This window comes from Triticum dicoccoides, chromosome 6B (genome assembly GCF_002162155.2).
Source record: "Triticum dicoccoides isolate Atlit2015 ecotype Zavitan chromosome 6B, WEW_v2.0, whole genome shotgun sequence".
NCBI lineage: Eukaryota > Viridiplantae > Streptophyta > Magnoliopsida > Poales > Poaceae > Triticum > Triticum dicoccoides.
The window spans coordinates 132,229,410-132,246,878 of record NC_041391.1 but is presented as its reverse complement, the minus strand read 5'-3'; the positions used below and the strand labels follow the sequence as shown (position 1 = coordinate 132,246,878).

Sequence of the window (17,469 nt, the reverse complement as noted above, 5' to 3'; positions counted from 1 at the left end):
ATTGGTGGAGAACACCCCAGACTCATCCCGTGGCTTGGACTCCGCGTCGCCTGGCGCGCGTGAGACCGCTACTGTTGGGTGCAGCTCTGACTTGGCCTGCCACAGCCCCCCTCGGGATCCAGATGCTTTTGCCTCTGTCAGTGAAGTGCCAGACTCCCAGCCGCCGGCCCCCACCTCCTCTCCCGCAGACAAAGTCGATATCTTGTCGGGACAAAGCGGCGATACCCAAACGTCAGCGCCTGCCGCTGGTTTGGAGGCTTCTGCTGCCCGGTCCCCCGCGACCGTGGCGACCACAGCTGGCGCGGGCGCGCATGATTCGAACCCGGCGCCAACACACCACGATGCCCCCGCCAACAGCCACCATCTGGTTGTCAATTATGGGCCAAGGCCGCTGCCCCCACAGCCCTTCACTCTGCTACAGCGGCCCATGACGCCCACGCCCACCCCGGCGCGCGCTGGGCCATCGCAGCAGCTCGTGCCGCCCATGGCTGGGCCAAACAGGGATGCGCAAGAGACGACGCCCAACCATGCCTCCCTGCGTGCTTCTGCTAGCCGGTTCGCATCTCCACCTGTTGCCCTACGCCGCTCCACAGCTCGGGTCGCTGACAGGACATGGACGCTTGGCAACTTCTTGGCCGCTGCAACAAAGCATATCGGAGCCGCCCTGCCTGCGCCTGGTAAAAGGCCGCGGCGGCCTTTGAACTTCACCCCTCGTCGGGGACGATCAGCCTCCGCAGCACGCTCGCCCACGACAGTGCCGCCAACTGCTGAACGCCGGGCACAAGTTAATATCCTCCGCACCCTCGAGATCGTGGGCACAGACCAGCGGATCACCGCAGCAGAGATGAAGACTTACGACGGCATCTTCGCCGCGCCCATCCCGCTCGCCGTCCTCTAGGCCATTGCCGCGCTTGTCGACCGCGAGCTCCCTGCCGACGTGGCCCCTCCACCGATCGTCTCCACGCGCAGCGTCGATGCTTGCGAGACTTAGACCTTGTTGAGTGGCACTCTCTTACCGTCGATCTTGTTGCATATGGATCACGGCCTTAAGATTGTCGTTTGGAATGTTCGTGGCCTCAACGCCCGCGCACGGAGATTTGCTGTTCGGTCACTGCTGGCCTCTACCGATGCGACCATTGTTTGTCTCCAGGAGACAAAAATGGCCATGATTTGCTCCTCGGTGATCCTGGACACTCTTGGTTCAGAGTTCGATGGCTACGTGTACCTGCCAGCGATTGGCACGAGAGGCGGCATCCTCCTCGCCTGGAGGAGCAGGGCCGTGAGCATCATGGACCCAGAGTTCTCCACGAACGCGATCACCGTCAATGTTTCCGCTGGCTCTGCTGCCCCTTGGTGGTTGACGGTGGTTTACGGACCGCAGGAAGACACGGATAAAATCGCATTCCTCCATGAGCTGCGTGACATCCGGAGTGCATGCCAGGGACACTGGATGCTATGCGGGGATTTCAATCTAATCTACCGCGACGAAGACAAGAACAATGGCAACCTTCATAGGCGTATGATGGGCAGATTTCGGAGGCTGATCAATGATCTTGCGTTGAAAGAGGTCTATCTCAATGGCCGCCGGTATACCTGGTCGAACGAGCAGTCCCCCCCCCCCAACACTTGTGCATCTAGACAGAGTGCTCTGCACTTATGACTGGGAGGAAGCCCATGCGGCGTTTTCATTTCGAGGACTTGTGGTTGCGCATGGACGGCTTCCACGCGACGGTGAACACGGCTTGGAGGTCTGTGCATGAAGTTGACCCCTTTCGCCGGCTGATGCTTCGCTTGCAGGCTACAGCACGCAAGTTGACAAGCTGGAGCTCACGATCGATTGGCAACATTAAACATAAGATGGCAATCTCGCGTGAACTCATTTCGCGCTTTGACAAAGCTCGGGAAGATCGGCAGTTGACGCCACATGAGGACTGGCTACGCAAACAACTCAAGATCGGCTATCTTGGCCTCGCGTCCATGGAGCGCACATTCGCCCGGCAGCGCGCACGAATAGCCACTCTGAAAGATGGTGATGCCAGTACAGCCTTCTTCCACCGGCAATGTTCCTTCAGGCGGCAGAAGAATAGGATTTTCAGCCTGACCGTGAATGGCCAGGTGGTCACCAATCATGAGCACATGGCTGAAGCGGCATTCACACATTATGATGCACTGCTGGGCACCGCAGTTGACCGTGAATGCACGCTGGACCTATCGGAGCTGATCACGCCATCTGACCTGGCAGACCTTGATGCTCCCTTTAGCGCTGCAGAGATCTGGGAGGCGATCAAGCGGCTTCCGGCGCGCAAGACACCCGGACCGAACGGGTTCACTGCCGAGTTCGTGCGAGCCTGCTGGACCACGGTACGCCAAGACTTTGTGGATGTCTTCCAGCAGCTCTATGAGATGAGGGGCCGCGGCTTCAGCAAACTCAACCAAGCGCTGATCACCATGCTGCCGAAGTGCGCCGACGCGACCACACTGAATGACTACCGGCCTATAAGTCTTATTCACCTAGTGGCAAAGATCTTTGCCAAAGTGTTGTCCCTACAACTCGCCCCGAAGCTGGACAGCCTTGTGAGTCGGGGCCAAAATGCGTTCATCGCCGGCAGGAGCCTCCACGACAACTTCATTCTAGTCAAGCAATCGGCCCGACTTCTCCACCAGTTGGGTGCCCCGCGAGTCTTGCTCAAGATTGACCTTGCGCGGGCCTTCGACTCCCTAGCCTGGCCCTTCCTCATGGAAACCCTGCGCCAATATGGCTTCGGAAATAGATTTATGGAGTGGATCACCATCCTCCTATCTTCGGCAAGCACACGCATACTAATGAACGGTGAGCCAGGGCCTCCTATCTGGCACCGCAAGGGGCTCCGGCAGGGTGACCCTGTGTCACCACAGCTATTTGTGCTCGCCGTTGACATCTTGGGCAGGCTCATCAAGCGCGCTATTGACATGGGAGTCATGGCACGGCTACACCCGAGGCGCTCCATTCCCACTATGTCGCTGTACGCGGACGATGTGGTGCTATTCTGCCACTGCTCGCCCAGCGACATCATTGCCGTGCGGGAGGTCCTGACGCTCTTTGGCCGCGCTTCCCGCCTAAGGGTGAACTATGCCAAGAGCTCTGCCTCGCTGCTGCACTGTGACACGAACGAGGCGACAGCAGCACTTGCGCACCTAGGCTGCCCCATCGTCAACTTGCCGATCACCTACCTCGGGATCCCCCTCACGGTAGGCCGACCAACTGCTGCCCAACTACAGCCCCTAGTTGATGGGATTGCCGGCCGGCTCCCCTCTTGGAAGGCCAACCTGATGAACAAGCCTGGGAGGCTTGCGCTGGTGAAGTCTGTGCTGAGCGCCATCCCCGTGCATCAACTACTCGCCTATGCGCCGCCTAAGAAGACGCTTCGTCAAATTGAGAAGATCGAGCGCGGCTTCTTGTGGGCCGGCCGCGCTGCCGCCAATGGAGGCCACTGCCATGACAACTGGCGCCGCGTTTGCCGCCCCATATCGTACGGAGGCCTGGGTGTCCAGGACCTGGAGCGCGCTAGCCTTGCTCTACGGCTACGATGGCTATGGTTCTCGCGCACTGACCAGGAACGCGCCTGGAATGGCCTGGACCTACAATTCTCTGCCGAGGAGCGAGCGCTCTTCTTCGCGTCCACCACGATGACCCTCGAAAACGGAACAACAGCATATTTCTAGGAAGACCGCTGGATAAATGGGCAATCCATTTGCAAGATCGCCCCGTCACTTTACAAGTGCATACCCAAGCACCGGCGCAAAATCCGGACCGTCGCTGAAGGACTGCAAGGCCATAGCTGGGCCAGGGACATTCATGGGACCTTGGGCATACACGAGATTGGCCAGTACCTTCAAGTCTGGCTGGCGATCGAGCATATCACGCTCTCGGACACCCCTGATCAGCTAGTTTGGAGATGGACAGCCTCCGGTATATACTCTGCTAGCTCATGCTATCTTACCACCTTCCAGGGATCCATGACTTGCTTCTCGTGGAAGCTCATATGGAAGAACTGGGCGCCGCCAAGAGTGAAGTTTTTTCACTGGTTGGCCAGCCAAGACCGGTGCTGGACGGCCGACCGCTTGGCTCGACGCGGTCTCCAGCATCAGCCAAGATGCCCACTCTGTGACCAGGCTCCCGAGACGATGCGCCACCTCCTCTTGGAGTGCCCCTTCGCCAGGCAGACTTGGCACGAAATCCTGTCCTGGCTACGGATGACCACTGCAGGGCCAAGCCACGAAGATTCATTGATGGACTGGTGGCTGCAGGCAAGGCAAAACACGCCAACACTGATGCGTAAGGGCCTAGCCTCCATTGCTCTGTTGACACCATGGATGATCTGGAAACAGCGCAACGAATGCATCTTTGAGGGCGCCCAGCCCCTGGTTCAGGTCCTGGTCTCTAAGATCAAAGAGGAAGCCAAGCAGTGGGCAAGAGCGGGCGCCCACGGCCTACGCGTCATTCTGCCGCCCACCTGGGACGTGCACTAGTATCGCTGACCAAGGCTGTAAGCTGTAACTTGTAACTAACCTCCTAGGAGGATTGTATCAAAACTCCACCTTTTCAATGCAATGAAATGCAAAAGCCCTTTGCATTTTCTCGAAAAAAAAGAATACATCAACTCGAGTTATACATCGCACAGCTTGTTCGTCTAAAAAAGAAACTCAGGCACTATAACCTCCATACTGCCACACCGTGTAATCCATGAACAAACATGTACGGTTTGTGTGTCCAATAAAATGAGAACTCGTGTCTGTCTACCAGTGTGTATGCAATGTGCATCATCAAAAAAGACAACATTTGATGTTTGGATAAAGATCACTTACTAGTACAGCAGATCTAGCTCTGGTGATGGCAACATTCATTCGCCGAAAATCAGAAACAAACCCAATATTTTGCTCCTTATTGCATCGAACACATGAAAAAATGACAAGCTCCTTTTCACGGCCCTACATGTGAGCAACAAGATGCCATATTATAATCGCTACAACCCACTACATTACATAGAGCAGATCTGCAATGCATGTTAATAAACTAGTTACCTGGAATCCATCAACGGTGTTTACATCTATAACTTCCTTTGATTGGTCGCCAAAGGTCGACCGGAAATGGTCCTTCAAGAGTTTCACCTGACCCCTGTATGGTGATATAACAGCTACTTGAGAACTAGATTTGAGTTCTGGATAGCGCATGGCCAATTGGTGATATAGGAGGGTTATGAATTCCACTTCATCCTCGTTCACCGTCGAACCACTTCCAGACAGCTGAGATTCAACCCCATCAACATCAAAGAAGCAAAATGGTCCAAAGCAGCTGTAGGAATGCCATGGACGTTTTTTGTTGAGCCCTTCCCCATCTTCTAGGATGCCTTCATAGAATTCTTTTGAAGGGAATACACTAATCTGTTTATTGAATGTATTAATAAAATCAGAAAGCCATCCAGTTTCCAGCTTACATGAATTCAGTGGGATACTACCTCTGGATGCATACGATACTGAATTTTGAGCATTTGCACGGGAAAACCAGCAGCTTGAAATCTCTGGAACAAACTTGTTCGATAACTGATGGATAGCTAGCATTGTATTAGCATTGCAACACGTTAACAGCGCGAATCAATTAAAGAAAAATAAGGGGACGTCTTACCCTAAGTTCTGAGCAGTCTTTGACATTACAGTTGCAGGCAACTGAACTGGGTCACCAACCTGGTATGAATATCAGAAGTGATAGTGAGGATACAATGTAACCACCGTGAGTAAAATACTCAAGGTACCTTAGGTATCAAGTATCAACATATCAACGGAGTACAGAAGATATGAAACGAAATGGTCAGGAACAGATGGCTAGGTACGGCGTGCGCGTAAACACGTAGAGGAAGAAATGAAAACAAATTTCTACAGAATCTAAGCTAGTGAAATGATTCTAGATTTAATATCCACAAGGACATCGATAATACCATCCTGCTGTTGAGTAAATGAAGTACTTAACTAGTAGTATAGTGATTAGCTATAACACGCTAGTAGTATAGTGATTAGCTATAACACATTGACAAGGAAAAGGTAAACTGCTGAATAGAAGAGATGTGTAAAATCATCTGAGAAAAATAGATTGCGTACAAGAAAAACTTGTCTGCATCCATGAACCAGGGGCACAAGAGTCGCTGGTTCTACCTGAAAACAAAGTGCACATGTCAGATTCAGAAATAATTTGCAAATAGAAGCATAAATGATGCCATTATCAAAGCCTGATAATGTAAAGATAACATGCACAAAAAATATACTCACAGCTTGCGCGGCTTCATCAATTATAACAACATCAAAAGCACGAGTCATCCTGGTGAAAATGGCCGATCCACTGAAACTGAGGGTAGAAAACACCTACGAATTTTCCTTGACAATGAGAATAACATTTGCAAATATTATCAACAAATATTGATAACAACAGATGTTCGTACAATAGCTGCTTCGTCAAGAAGTGAAGCTCTAATCCGATCGTATTCACCAGCTCCTCGTCTCCCGCCATCTGATGCCACCCCAGAATTTTTTTGTTGTATCTGAAAATATTTGAACTCGCTATAATTGACACAAGTTAGACAGAATGCTTAGAAACTCAAATCACATACAAGGTAATCCATGGAAACTGCTTTGACAGAATGATGCGCCTTTAGTCCAATACGCACAATCTTGGGATTATAAGTGTTGTTATTTTCATCACGTATTCCTGAAAACATGCAATAACTTTGTTACTTAATTTGCTCATGACCAAAGCAATGATAAGCACGAGCTTACAAACAATAGTATTTGATCACAGACATATGGATGTAAGAATACTCAGTTTTATTAACATTTTTCAGCATCATATGACATAGAGCCGGAAAAAAAAAACTAACCTGTTTGAAGAACACGCAATACAATCTCATCAAGTGCTGAGTTGGATGGAGCACAGACCAACACGTGGGCACGATACTTGCGATTGGAACTTATGACTTCAGGTTTCTGTCCAGAATTGTTTTAACCATGTAAGGGATGAACCATACACATCCAGACATAATGGCAAATATAGTTAACTACCGAGTATAGAAGAGTACCAGATCATTCCCAGTAGGATAAAAACCATCATCACCATCGATAGGCATAATCAAATCTCGAGGATTTGCACCAATTAGCCATGGAGATGCTTTCATCCAGTTTGCATGCCTATCATGTAAACTCCACAGTAAGATAGTGCTAAGCGCTCACAAATACTTGTAGTAGAATCTTGCAGAATTTCACAACAGAAAACGCAACCAAAAAACACATACAAAAGTTCCCACACAGCACATGAAGGCTTAAGATAGATGCTGAAGGATCACTATACATGATAGTGCAAATGTAAACCACAGCAATCTTATCCTTCTGATAAAGTCTGGTTACACCCATGGATTTGAGGCATCAAAGAAAAACGCGAGTGCCAGAGAGTGAGTAAATGAAAAGCCAGTAACAGATGCAGCAATTATGAACATTTCTGGCAGTATCCTTAATCTTGTAACCGCTACATGCTCATCACTCAGCATTTTATGCTTTCCTTCAGCGCTCCAAAACCAAAGAATGTCAGAAACTAACTAGGAAATAAGCACTTACTTGCTCTCTATGTCCAGCTCTGGCCCATGCTTTTGAACATCAAACCCTCCTCTGCAAAAGGATCATGAAGCATGTTAGATACATGCACTCATTTTTATCTGGAAGAAACATTACGACAAAAGAGAATAAGCTTCTGCAGATTACAGTGTCTATGTTTCTGTTGTAACTTTTATTATGTCATTTCTAATTAAAAAAAGAACATGATTTTTTTTGTCATCTCCAAAATAAAATTATCAATATGCATTGCACTTGATATTACAGGAAAGAAATTCAGAAGATTATTACCTAGTCTGCATTCTCGCAGGAGCGGAATGGAGAACAGCACTGAGAAGTCCAAGGATCGTTTGTGTTTTTCCAGTTCCTGGTGGGCCCTACAAATAAGAGTAGAACTCCACAGTCAATGGTTCATGCTTCTAAGGAATGCAATGTCCACAGATCTGCTTATACATTGTCCAGAAAATGCATAAATTCAAAATTGCTCTCACTTGACATTTTTCTTGACAAGGTAAACGACAATACACTGCAAGTTAGAACAGCAGGAAAAAGTAGCAAACTAACCTGAATAAGGACAAAGGATCTGCGCGAAAGACCTGCCTGCAGGAGACAATACTAGTCTGTTAGGCACATACATGTCCCTCAGAACTAGATATGACGACAACATCAAATAATACGAAGTACGCTCACATTAACTGCATCTAGCTGTGAACCATTAAGATTTGTTTTCAGGTAATCCATAAGTGGCTGAGGTACATTCCAAGCACGCTTTTGATCATCTCCATCTCTGTTGTTCTCAGAAGCTGAAAGAATCAAATCCTTAAAAGGATGTGAAGCTACAGAGTGCATTCCAGAGTACTCTCGCAGTATGGTAGATAAGCTGCACATCTGAGGATATTGACCAAAAAGGAATATCAAGTTCATATCTAGAAGTACATGCCATTAATAATTGAGACAAGCATGAAAACTCAGGCAGTCTTTAGTGACAACCGAACTCACCTTTAAAACCCACAGAAAGCTATTTTGTGTTGACAAAATGGAAGCAAAGCGCTGCAGCCTTGAAGACTTCACAGGCCGTGCAACATTTAGATTTTTGATTTCCCCCGCCACAAATGTTTTAAGAGAGAGGTTATCTTTACCACCTCGCTGTTCCACCACGGCAAAGGCATATGCCGTAGGATTCACTCCCTCCTCAAACTGCAAAATGCAGGCATATCCTAACTCATCATTCATCATCAATATGGCTAACCATGTCTGGTGCACAGTAAATGTGGGGGAAATGCAATCATGACTTATGCTACTTAGATCTGATGGACTGATCAATTTTCCCTAGGAAATTATCTGAAAACATTCATCGCAATAAGAGGACCTTTAATCCGGCATGTACGTTGGACTCAGATATTCATTGTTTTCCAACTTGAGATTTAACAACAAAACAGAGCGAGTGACCGGCAGTCGGCACACTATAATATCCACTAAATTGGCTGGGATGCGCCTGCTTCCTGCTAGCATGGAACTTACTTTCTCTTTGGAGAGCAGGAGGAGGTCATTCTCACACACACTGTCGCGGAGGCCATCGGACACCACCATGGACAACTTGTGGAAACCCTCGGACTCTGCACATGATGCCACCGCCGCTCTCTGCCAGTCCAGCCCAACCTCTACTCAAATAGACCACAAACCAGACACCAAGAACTGCTTAATAATAAACCAAGAGGCAGAAATCGAGAAATTCACACAAGCGGCAAGTGGAGCGAAGCCCACCATCCTCCTCCTCCTCCTCGTTGCGGCGGCCCTGGAGGATCTGCGCCTTGACCTCCTCGAAGAGCAGCGGCTCGAAGACGCCCAAGTACTCGTCCACGGAGGCGTAGCTGTTCTTCACGTGCTGCAGCCCCTTGGCCTTGTCCGCGCCCTGCCCGCCCCCAATCAGGAGATGGTGAAGGTTCAGGGATTCCGCCGGGCGTAATTGCGGCGCGGTTAGTTGGAGCGGAGGGATTCGAGTGTACCTTGGAGTCGGCGACGATGCGGAGGTAGTCCCAGCTGAGCACGATCTTGAGGAAGCGGTCCGTGGTGGAGGCGGGCGAGGACGTGGAGGACGAGGCCCCGCCGCCGCCGCCGCCGCCGCCGCCGGGCTTGTCCACCGCCATGGATTTCTCTCCGCGGCGGGACAGGGTTTGGGGGGGTTAGGGTAATGTTGAGCTGACGGTCGACACGGCCCACCGGAGCCGGGAGAGGGGGGAGAGAGAGATAAATGTACTGGCGCGGGCTCCCGATGTTGGGCTCTTATTGCGACCGTTCCCGGCCCGATGTTGCCAACCTCCTCTTTATTGCAAGGTGATCATCATAGTACTTCCTCCTTTTCTAAATATAAAAGTCTTTTTAGATATTTCAATTATGACTACATACAGAGCAAAACGAGCGAATATAGACTCTAAATATGTATATATACATTTGTATGTAGTTTTGAATGAAATATCTATAAAGACTTATATTTAGGAATGGAGGAAGTATCTTTTACAAGAGTATCAATAATCTTTACTGATGGATCTTTCATTTACTCCGCAAACACCTTACTTCTAACTAGTTTGGCTAAATCATGGACAACACAGTTAGTCTCTCCAGAAGCATGCTCGAAAATAATATGCATGAAATCACATGTAGGGTGATACATATCATCAAAAACTGTCGCCGATAGACCGAAAGAGCAACACCCATTCTTCATTGTCTCTATCACCCCGATGTTATGGGAGTTCATCTCTATGCGATTACACCCGACTGTAGTTGCCAATTGACACCAAACCATAAGGGTAGGGCCTTGGCCATAAGCGCATATTTGCATCAATCGATTTTCCCGTGTCCCGATGTGACGATCTACCATTCGAGTCTCTGATGATAGCACCATACGAGCCTTTAGTAAGTCTGGGTCAAAAGCCCCATCCTCGTTTAGCTTCACATTTGCTGCTTGGTCTCCTTTCATTTGGTTCATAGGGTAGGATTCCCTAAAAAAAAGGTTCATATATGATAGGAAAATGCGAACACTATATCTCCGCTTATAGCGAGTATATCTTTCGTCTCACTAAAGAAATTTCTTCCCCGTTGTAAATTGAGCCAACATATTCTTTTTCGACGGATCGCGGAAGTTGTAGGTTCATTCGATTTTTTTTTCTTACGGTTTTCTTTCTTTCTTCCCGATTGTCTTGAGGTTTTCTAATTCCTTTTTCTTTTCATTGGCTTTTTTGTTTTTCACGGTTTTCATTGGTTTTCCTTTTTTCGTTATTTTCTTCAGTTTTTTATTTCTTCCTTAGTGTCTCTAGTTTTTCCTGTTTTTTTGTTTCCTTTTCTTTAGTTGGATTGGTTTTCTTCGGTTTTCTTGTTTTCTTATTTTTTTATTTGGTTTTACTTTTGTTTCTTCATTGATTTTTCTTTCTTTCTTCATTATGTTTCGGTTTTCTTTTCATTTTTCTGGGTTGTCCTTATTTTTTTGTTTGTTTCATGATTTTCATCATTTTTTCTTCAACACGTGTCTAATTTTTATTTTTATTTTCAGTCTACACTTTTTTTATATGTCAACAACATTTTTCTCATACATGTTTAACATTTTTTAAATACAACTTTAACAGTTTTAATACATGTTCAACATTTTTTCTATACACATTTTTAACAATTTTCAAATGCTTGATTTTTTTTGCGGGGTTTCAAATCCTTGATTAACATTAGTCAAAAAAATAATACATGGTCAGCCCTTTTCTATACACATTTAACATTATTTTTCAAAGTCTTGATTAAAAAAATTCAAGTACAAGATTAATACATGGTCAACACTTTTATATACACATTTTACATTATTCAAATGCTTGATCAAATTGTGAACCAACCTGTGGTTGAGATGGTTAGGTGGAGAGTGGTATCCCCAACCCACCAGGGTTCAAATCCTGGTGCTCGCATTATTCCTGAATTTATTTCAGGATTTCCGGCGATGCGCTTTCAGTGGGAGGAGACGTTCACGTTGACGACGAGGCGCCTACGATGGCTCCGTAAATTTCAAGATGATATGCCGGCCCAGTCTCTCGGAGGTGCTCATAGGGGTAGGGTGTGCGTGTGTGCGTTCATAGGGGTGAGTGTATGCGTGTATATATGAGCGATTGTGTCTGTACTGATGCTAAAAAAAATGCTTGATCAAAATTTTTTCTATGCAGATTTAACAGTTTTCAAATGCTTGATCAAGATTTTTTCATATGCAAGATTTACATTTTTTAATACATGGTCAACATTTTTTAAACACTCTTTTATTTTTTTAAATGTTTGATTAACATGTTTTAGATACATGTTCAACCTTTTTTCACACTCATTGTATATTTTTTGTATACATTTTTCGTATACATGGTCAACATTCTTTTTACATATTTTAACATTTTTCAAATGCTTGGTCATCATTTTTTTTTCAAATGCAAGATAAAGATTTTTTTAATACATGGTAAACATTTTTCTATACACATTTAACATTTTTCAAATACCTGTTTAATATTTTTGTAAAAATTATTGATTATCATTTTGATATACATGATCAACTTTTTTGACATGCATTGTATATTTTTTATACATGGTCAACAGTTTATCTATACACATTTAACATTTTTTATATGCTTGATCAAAAAATGTAAAAACATTCTGTAAAGTATATATTTGTAATATATGTGTTTAGAATATTTGGTAGTGTTAAAAAATTATAAAAAGAAATTTAAAAACAAAAAAAGTGAAAGAAAACAGAAACAAAAAAGGAGGGTTGTTACATCCAGTGCACGCCGGCCCATCTCACGCTGCCTTGACGTGAGGGTTCCCTTCTTCGCGCTATAGGCGAGACGTAGGGGCACCCAAAGGAATAGGAAAACCATACGAAATGAGATGTCATGTATCTCAAATTCTTTGAATATGAATAGAAAAAAAATGTCCTTTGATTCACATCCTATGATTTTTTTTTCACTGAGTGTAGGCTAATGTTTATTTTCCTAGGAAGTATATGAAGAATTCCTCTATAGAGATATGATTATCCTCCCACAAACCAAAGGACCCTAAAGGAATTTTTTACTACAATATCAATTCCTATAAAAATTTCGCCAAACCAAAGGAGGACTAAAGAAGAGGGTGGCGGAACCAATTGTTGTCCCTCACAATATCTTTTGTCTGAGCAAAGTTGATCATCAACTCTAACAACACTGATGCAATCTCAGCAATGCAAGATGTTTGTAATACTTTAGGACTATCAGCTGCTATTCCGGATGAGTGCTTTTATGTGGTGCGGGACTTCACCCATGTTCGGTATGAACATTGTCATAGAAAAGCAAATATTGTTGTTGATGAGTTAGCTATACTATGCAAATGTATTGCCCTGAATTCTTGGTTTCATGAGGTACCGAATCCCATCATTCCCTTGCTTGTAAATGATGTTGTGTTGATTGCTAGCTAATAAAGGGGTGTTGAGAGGTTCATAAAAGAGAGGATGGTGTGTTTGCTATGGGAGGTAGAGTGCATGGAGGCACGCTATCGGAGGGGGGGGGAGAGGAAGATAGAAGGGTGGTGACGGGATTGACAGTGCTGTGTGGCAGAGAAAGAGCGACACATTTATTGCGCTTAACGTAATCCCTATATGATGCTTATTGTGCCAAACTGTTGTTGATTCGCACAAGAGCGACACATCTAGCGAATATGTGGGTCGGCCCATTTAGCGCCAGGAAGAGTGTTTCTCGTTGTGGTTTTGAGAACATTCTGGAAGGTTCCAACCTGGTTTCGCAAACCTTCTAGAACGTTCCTAAATGGTTTCTTTTTTTAGTTTTTTTATAAACCGTTTTCTTTTTTTGTTATTTGAATAAATCATAAATTTCAAAATATGTTCAAAATCTGCAAAAATTCTTTGCCTTTTTAAAATTGTTTTGGGATTTCATATCCATGTTTTCAAAAAATATCAGCATTTTCCGAAAATGGGAATTCCATTCGAATTTTTTTAAGTTCAAAAGATTTAACAAGTGTACACATTTTTAAAAATCGTCCATGTTTTCCAAAAAACTATTTGGAATTTTCAAAATGTTCAGAATTGCTCATGTTTACAGAAATTGTTCTTGCTTTTAAAAAATTGTTCATGATTTCAAAAATATGTTAAGAATTTCAAAATTTGTTTAAAATTTCAAAAAAGTATACATTTTAAACACCATTGGAATTTCTTAAATTGTTTCTGTTTTTCAAAAAAATCAGAATTTCATTTTTTTTCTCAGTTTTCCACAACTATTCACAAATTTCAAGAAATGTTCAAATGATTTTCTAAAAAAATAGGGCAAATTAGCGATGCCTCCTTGCTCCTACTTCTCTTGGACCTTCTTCTATGGTTGGAATGGATCTTGGACATGTGTATAGATGCAACTATTGTGGTTGGGGCGAATTAGACTACCCCTTTTATTTGTTAGAGTCGGCCCCTCTCCTCCATAGAGATTCACTCCTCTTGATCCAATGCCACATAGGCAGGTAAAAACCCACCCAAATTCCGCCTTATCTTCTTAGGAAAAGAAGGAAACCAATTTGGGTCAAATTAGTGTTGAAGTGGGCAAGTTCGACAATTTCCATGACTCTGATCGCATCATATGGAAGCCTGTGGTCGCACCACTAACCAACTCGTGTTCAGGCATAAGCAATGGTTTAGTCGAACGATCACCATTTCTTCATTCAAACTTTGATTGATGTGATCTTCGGATTGTTGGATTCGTACGGATGACCCCCACATCCACGGTGTGTTCGATATTCTTTCTGAGCATGTTGTTGGAGCTCCAATTATAAAATGCTTCATTGTCCTTCCATCCAGTGCTCATAACTTCCATAAAATATCCTCTATTTGACTCCATTCACCATGAAAAGTCCTTGGAAGTGAATAATCAACCTAGTAACCATACAAATGAAAATAAAGTGAAAACAACACTAAATTTTAACAATTAGTCGGATATTCGGAGTCATACTCAAGAATATCAAGTTTAGATGTCCATAATTTTGAGTGCAAAATGCACTCATCATATATCATATGACATAATCAGAGTGGTCAGGAAGAAGGGGATGCCTAGGTAATTAGGTAATGTACGTTCTGTTGGAAATATGCCCTAGAGGCAATAATAAAATGGTTATTATTATATTTGCTTGTTCATGATAATTGTCTATTGTTCATGCTATAATTGTATTAACTGGAAACCGTAATACATGTGTGAATACATAGACCACAACATATCCCTAGTAAGCCTCTAGTTGACTAGCTCGTTGACCAATAGATGGTTATGGTTTCCTGACCATGGACATTGGATGTCATTCATAACGGGATCACATCATTAGGAGAATGATGTGATGGACAAGACCCAATCCTAAGTATAGCACAAGATCGTGTAGTTCGTTTGCTAAAGCTTTTCTAATGTCAAGTATCATTTCCTTAGACCATGAGATTGTGTAACTCCCTGATACCGTAGGAGTGCTTTGGATGTACCAAACGTCACAACGTAATTGGGTGGCTATAAAGGTGCACTACGGGTATCTCCGAAAGTGTCTGTTGGGTTCGCACGAATCGAGACTGGGATTTGTCACTCCGTATGACGGAGAGGTATCTCTGGGCCCACTCGGTAATGCATCATCATAATGAGCTCAATGTGACTAAGTAGTTAGTCACGAGATCATGCATTACGGAACGAGTAAAATGACTTGCCGGTAACGAGATTGAACGAGGTATTGGGATACCGATGATCGAATCTCAGGCAAGTAACGTACCGATTGACAAAGGGAATTGTATACGGGATTGCTTGAATCCTCGACATTGTGGTTCATCCGATGAGATCATCGTGGAACATGTGGGAGCCAACATGGGTATCCAGATCCCGCTCTTGGTTATTGACCGGAGAACGTCTCGGTCATGTCTGCATGGTTTCCGAACCCGTAGGGTCTACACACTTAAGGTTCAGTGACGCTAGAGTTATTATGGGAAATAGTATGTGGTTACCGAAGGTTGTTCGGAGTCCCGGATGAGATCCCGGACATGACGAGGAGCTCCGGATTGGTCCGGAGGTGAAGATCGGTATATTGGACGAAGGGTATTGGAGTCCGGAATTGTTCCGGGGGTACCAGGTGATGACGAGCGTGTCCGAAAGGGGGTTCGGAGGCCCCGGCAAGCGTTGGGGGGCTTATGGGCCAAGGGGAGAGGGCACATCAGCCCACTAAGGGGATGAGCACCCCTCCCACCCCATCTCACATAACCAGGAGAGGTGGAGGCGCCACCCCTAGGGCAGCCGCCCCTCCCGGCTTGGGGGGCAAGTTTCCTAGGGGTGGGGGCGCCCAAACCCATCTAGGGTTTCCCCTGTGGCCGCCGCCCCTCCCCTAGGGAACCCTAGGGCGCCTCCCCTCCTCCCTTCCCCCTATATATAGTGAGGGAGAGACAGGACAGCCACCCCCTTCCCCTGGCGGAGCCCTCTCCCTCCTCCAACACCTGCTCCTCCTCCGTAGTGCTTGGCGAAGCCCTGCAGGAATACCACGAGCTCCACCACCACCATTCCGTCGTGCTGTCGGAGTTCTCCCTCAACTTCTCCTCTCCCCTTACTGGATCAAGAAGGAGGAGACGTCCTCGGGCTGTACGTGTGTTGAACGCGGAGGTGCCGTCCGTTCGGCGCTAGATCGGATCTTCCGCGATTTGAATCGCCGCGAGTACGACTCCATCAACCGCGTTCTTGTAACGCTTCCGCTTAGCGATCTTCAAGGGTATGAAGATGCACTCCCTCTCTCTCTTGTTGCTAGAATCTCCATAGATTGATCTTGGTGATGCGTAGAAAATTTTAAATTTCTGCTACGTTCCCCAACAGCGGTATCAGAGCTAGGTCTATTGCGTAGATTCTATGCACGAGTAGAACACAAGTTGTTGTGGGCGTTGATTTTGTTCAATATGCTTATTATTACTAGTCCTATCTTGTTTCGACGGTATTGTGGGATGAAGCGGCCCGGACCAACCTTACATGTACACTTACGTGAGACAGGTTCCACCGACTGACATGCACTTGTTGCATAAGGTGGCTAGCGGGTGCCAGTCTCTCCCACTTTAGTCGGATCGGATTCGATGAAAAGGATCCTTATGAAGGGTAAATAACAATTGGCATATCACGTTGTGGTTTTGGCGTAGGTAAGAAACGTTCTTGCTAGAAACCTACAACAGCCATGTAAAAAACTTGCAACAACAATTAGAGGACGTCTAACTTGTTTTTGCAGCATATGTCGTGTGATGTGATATGGCCAAGAAGGATGTGATGAATAAAATATATGTGATGTATGAGATTGATCATATTCTTGTAATAGGAATCACGACTTGCATGTCGATGAGTATGACAACCGGCAAGAGCCATATGAGTTGTGTTTAATTATTGTATGACTTGCGTGTCACTGAATAACGCCATGTAATTACTTTACTTCATTGCTAAACCGTTAGCTATAGTAGTAGAAGTAATCAGTTGGCGAGACAACTTCATGGAGACACGATGATGGAGATCATGGTGTCATGCCGGTGACGATGATGATCATGGAGCCCCGAAGATGGAGATCAAAAGGAGCAAAATGATATTGGCCATATCATGTCACTATTTGATTGCATGTGATGTTTATCATGTTTATGCATCTTATTTGCTTAGAACGACGGTAGTAAATAAGATGATCCCTCATAATAATTTCAAGAAAGTGTTCCCCCTAACTGTGCATCATTGCGAAAGTTCGTTGTTTCGAAGCACCACGTGATGATCGGGTGTGATAGATTCTAACGTTCACATACAACGGGTGTAAGCCAGA

General features: G+C 45.4%; 1 protein-coding gene across 2 annotated transcripts in view; it reads right to left on the bottom strand.

Annotated features, from left to right (window-relative positions):
• Window positions 1-9,856, bottom strand: part of LOC119322636 (probable helicase MAGATAMA 3) — a 12,589-nt gene extending 2,733 nt beyond the window's left edge. Inside the window, exons 1-18 of one of the 2 annotated variants that reach the window (XM_037596123.1) lie at window positions 9,636-9,856; window positions 9,394-9,541; window positions 9,151-9,293; window positions 8,629-8,826; window positions 8,320-8,517; window positions 8,194-8,229; window positions 7,921-8,006; window positions 7,636-7,686; window positions 7,104-7,212; window positions 6,906-7,011; window positions 6,639-6,736; window positions 6,471-6,569; window positions 6,301-6,393; window positions 6,133-6,186; window positions 5,663-5,721; window positions 5,496-5,580; window positions 5,062-5,421; window positions 4,846-4,968 (exon numbers count right to left, since the gene is read on the bottom strand). In XM_037596123.1, the coding sequence (XP_037452020.1) occupies window positions 4,846-4,968; window positions 5,062-5,421; window positions 5,496-5,580; window positions 5,663-5,721; window positions 6,133-6,186; window positions 6,301-6,393; window positions 6,471-6,569; window positions 6,639-6,736; window positions 6,906-7,011; window positions 7,104-7,212; window positions 7,636-7,686; window positions 7,921-8,006; window positions 8,194-8,229; window positions 8,320-8,517; window positions 8,629-8,826; window positions 9,151-9,293; window positions 9,394-9,541; window positions 9,636-9,776 (2,187 nt within the window). In that variant the 5' untranslated portion in view covers window positions 9,777-9,856. The remainder of the gene's footprint in view (window positions 1-4,845; window positions 4,969-5,061; window positions 5,422-5,495; window positions 5,581-5,662; window positions 5,722-6,132; window positions 6,187-6,300; window positions 6,394-6,470; window positions 6,570-6,638; window positions 6,737-6,905; window positions 7,012-7,103; window positions 7,213-7,635; window positions 7,687-7,920; window positions 8,007-8,193; window positions 8,230-8,319; window positions 8,518-8,628; window positions 8,827-9,150; window positions 9,294-9,393; window positions 9,542-9,635) is intronic. The other variant, XM_037596124.1, reaches the window with a different exon arrangement.
• Window positions 9,857-17,469: the final 7,613 nt, after the last annotated feature.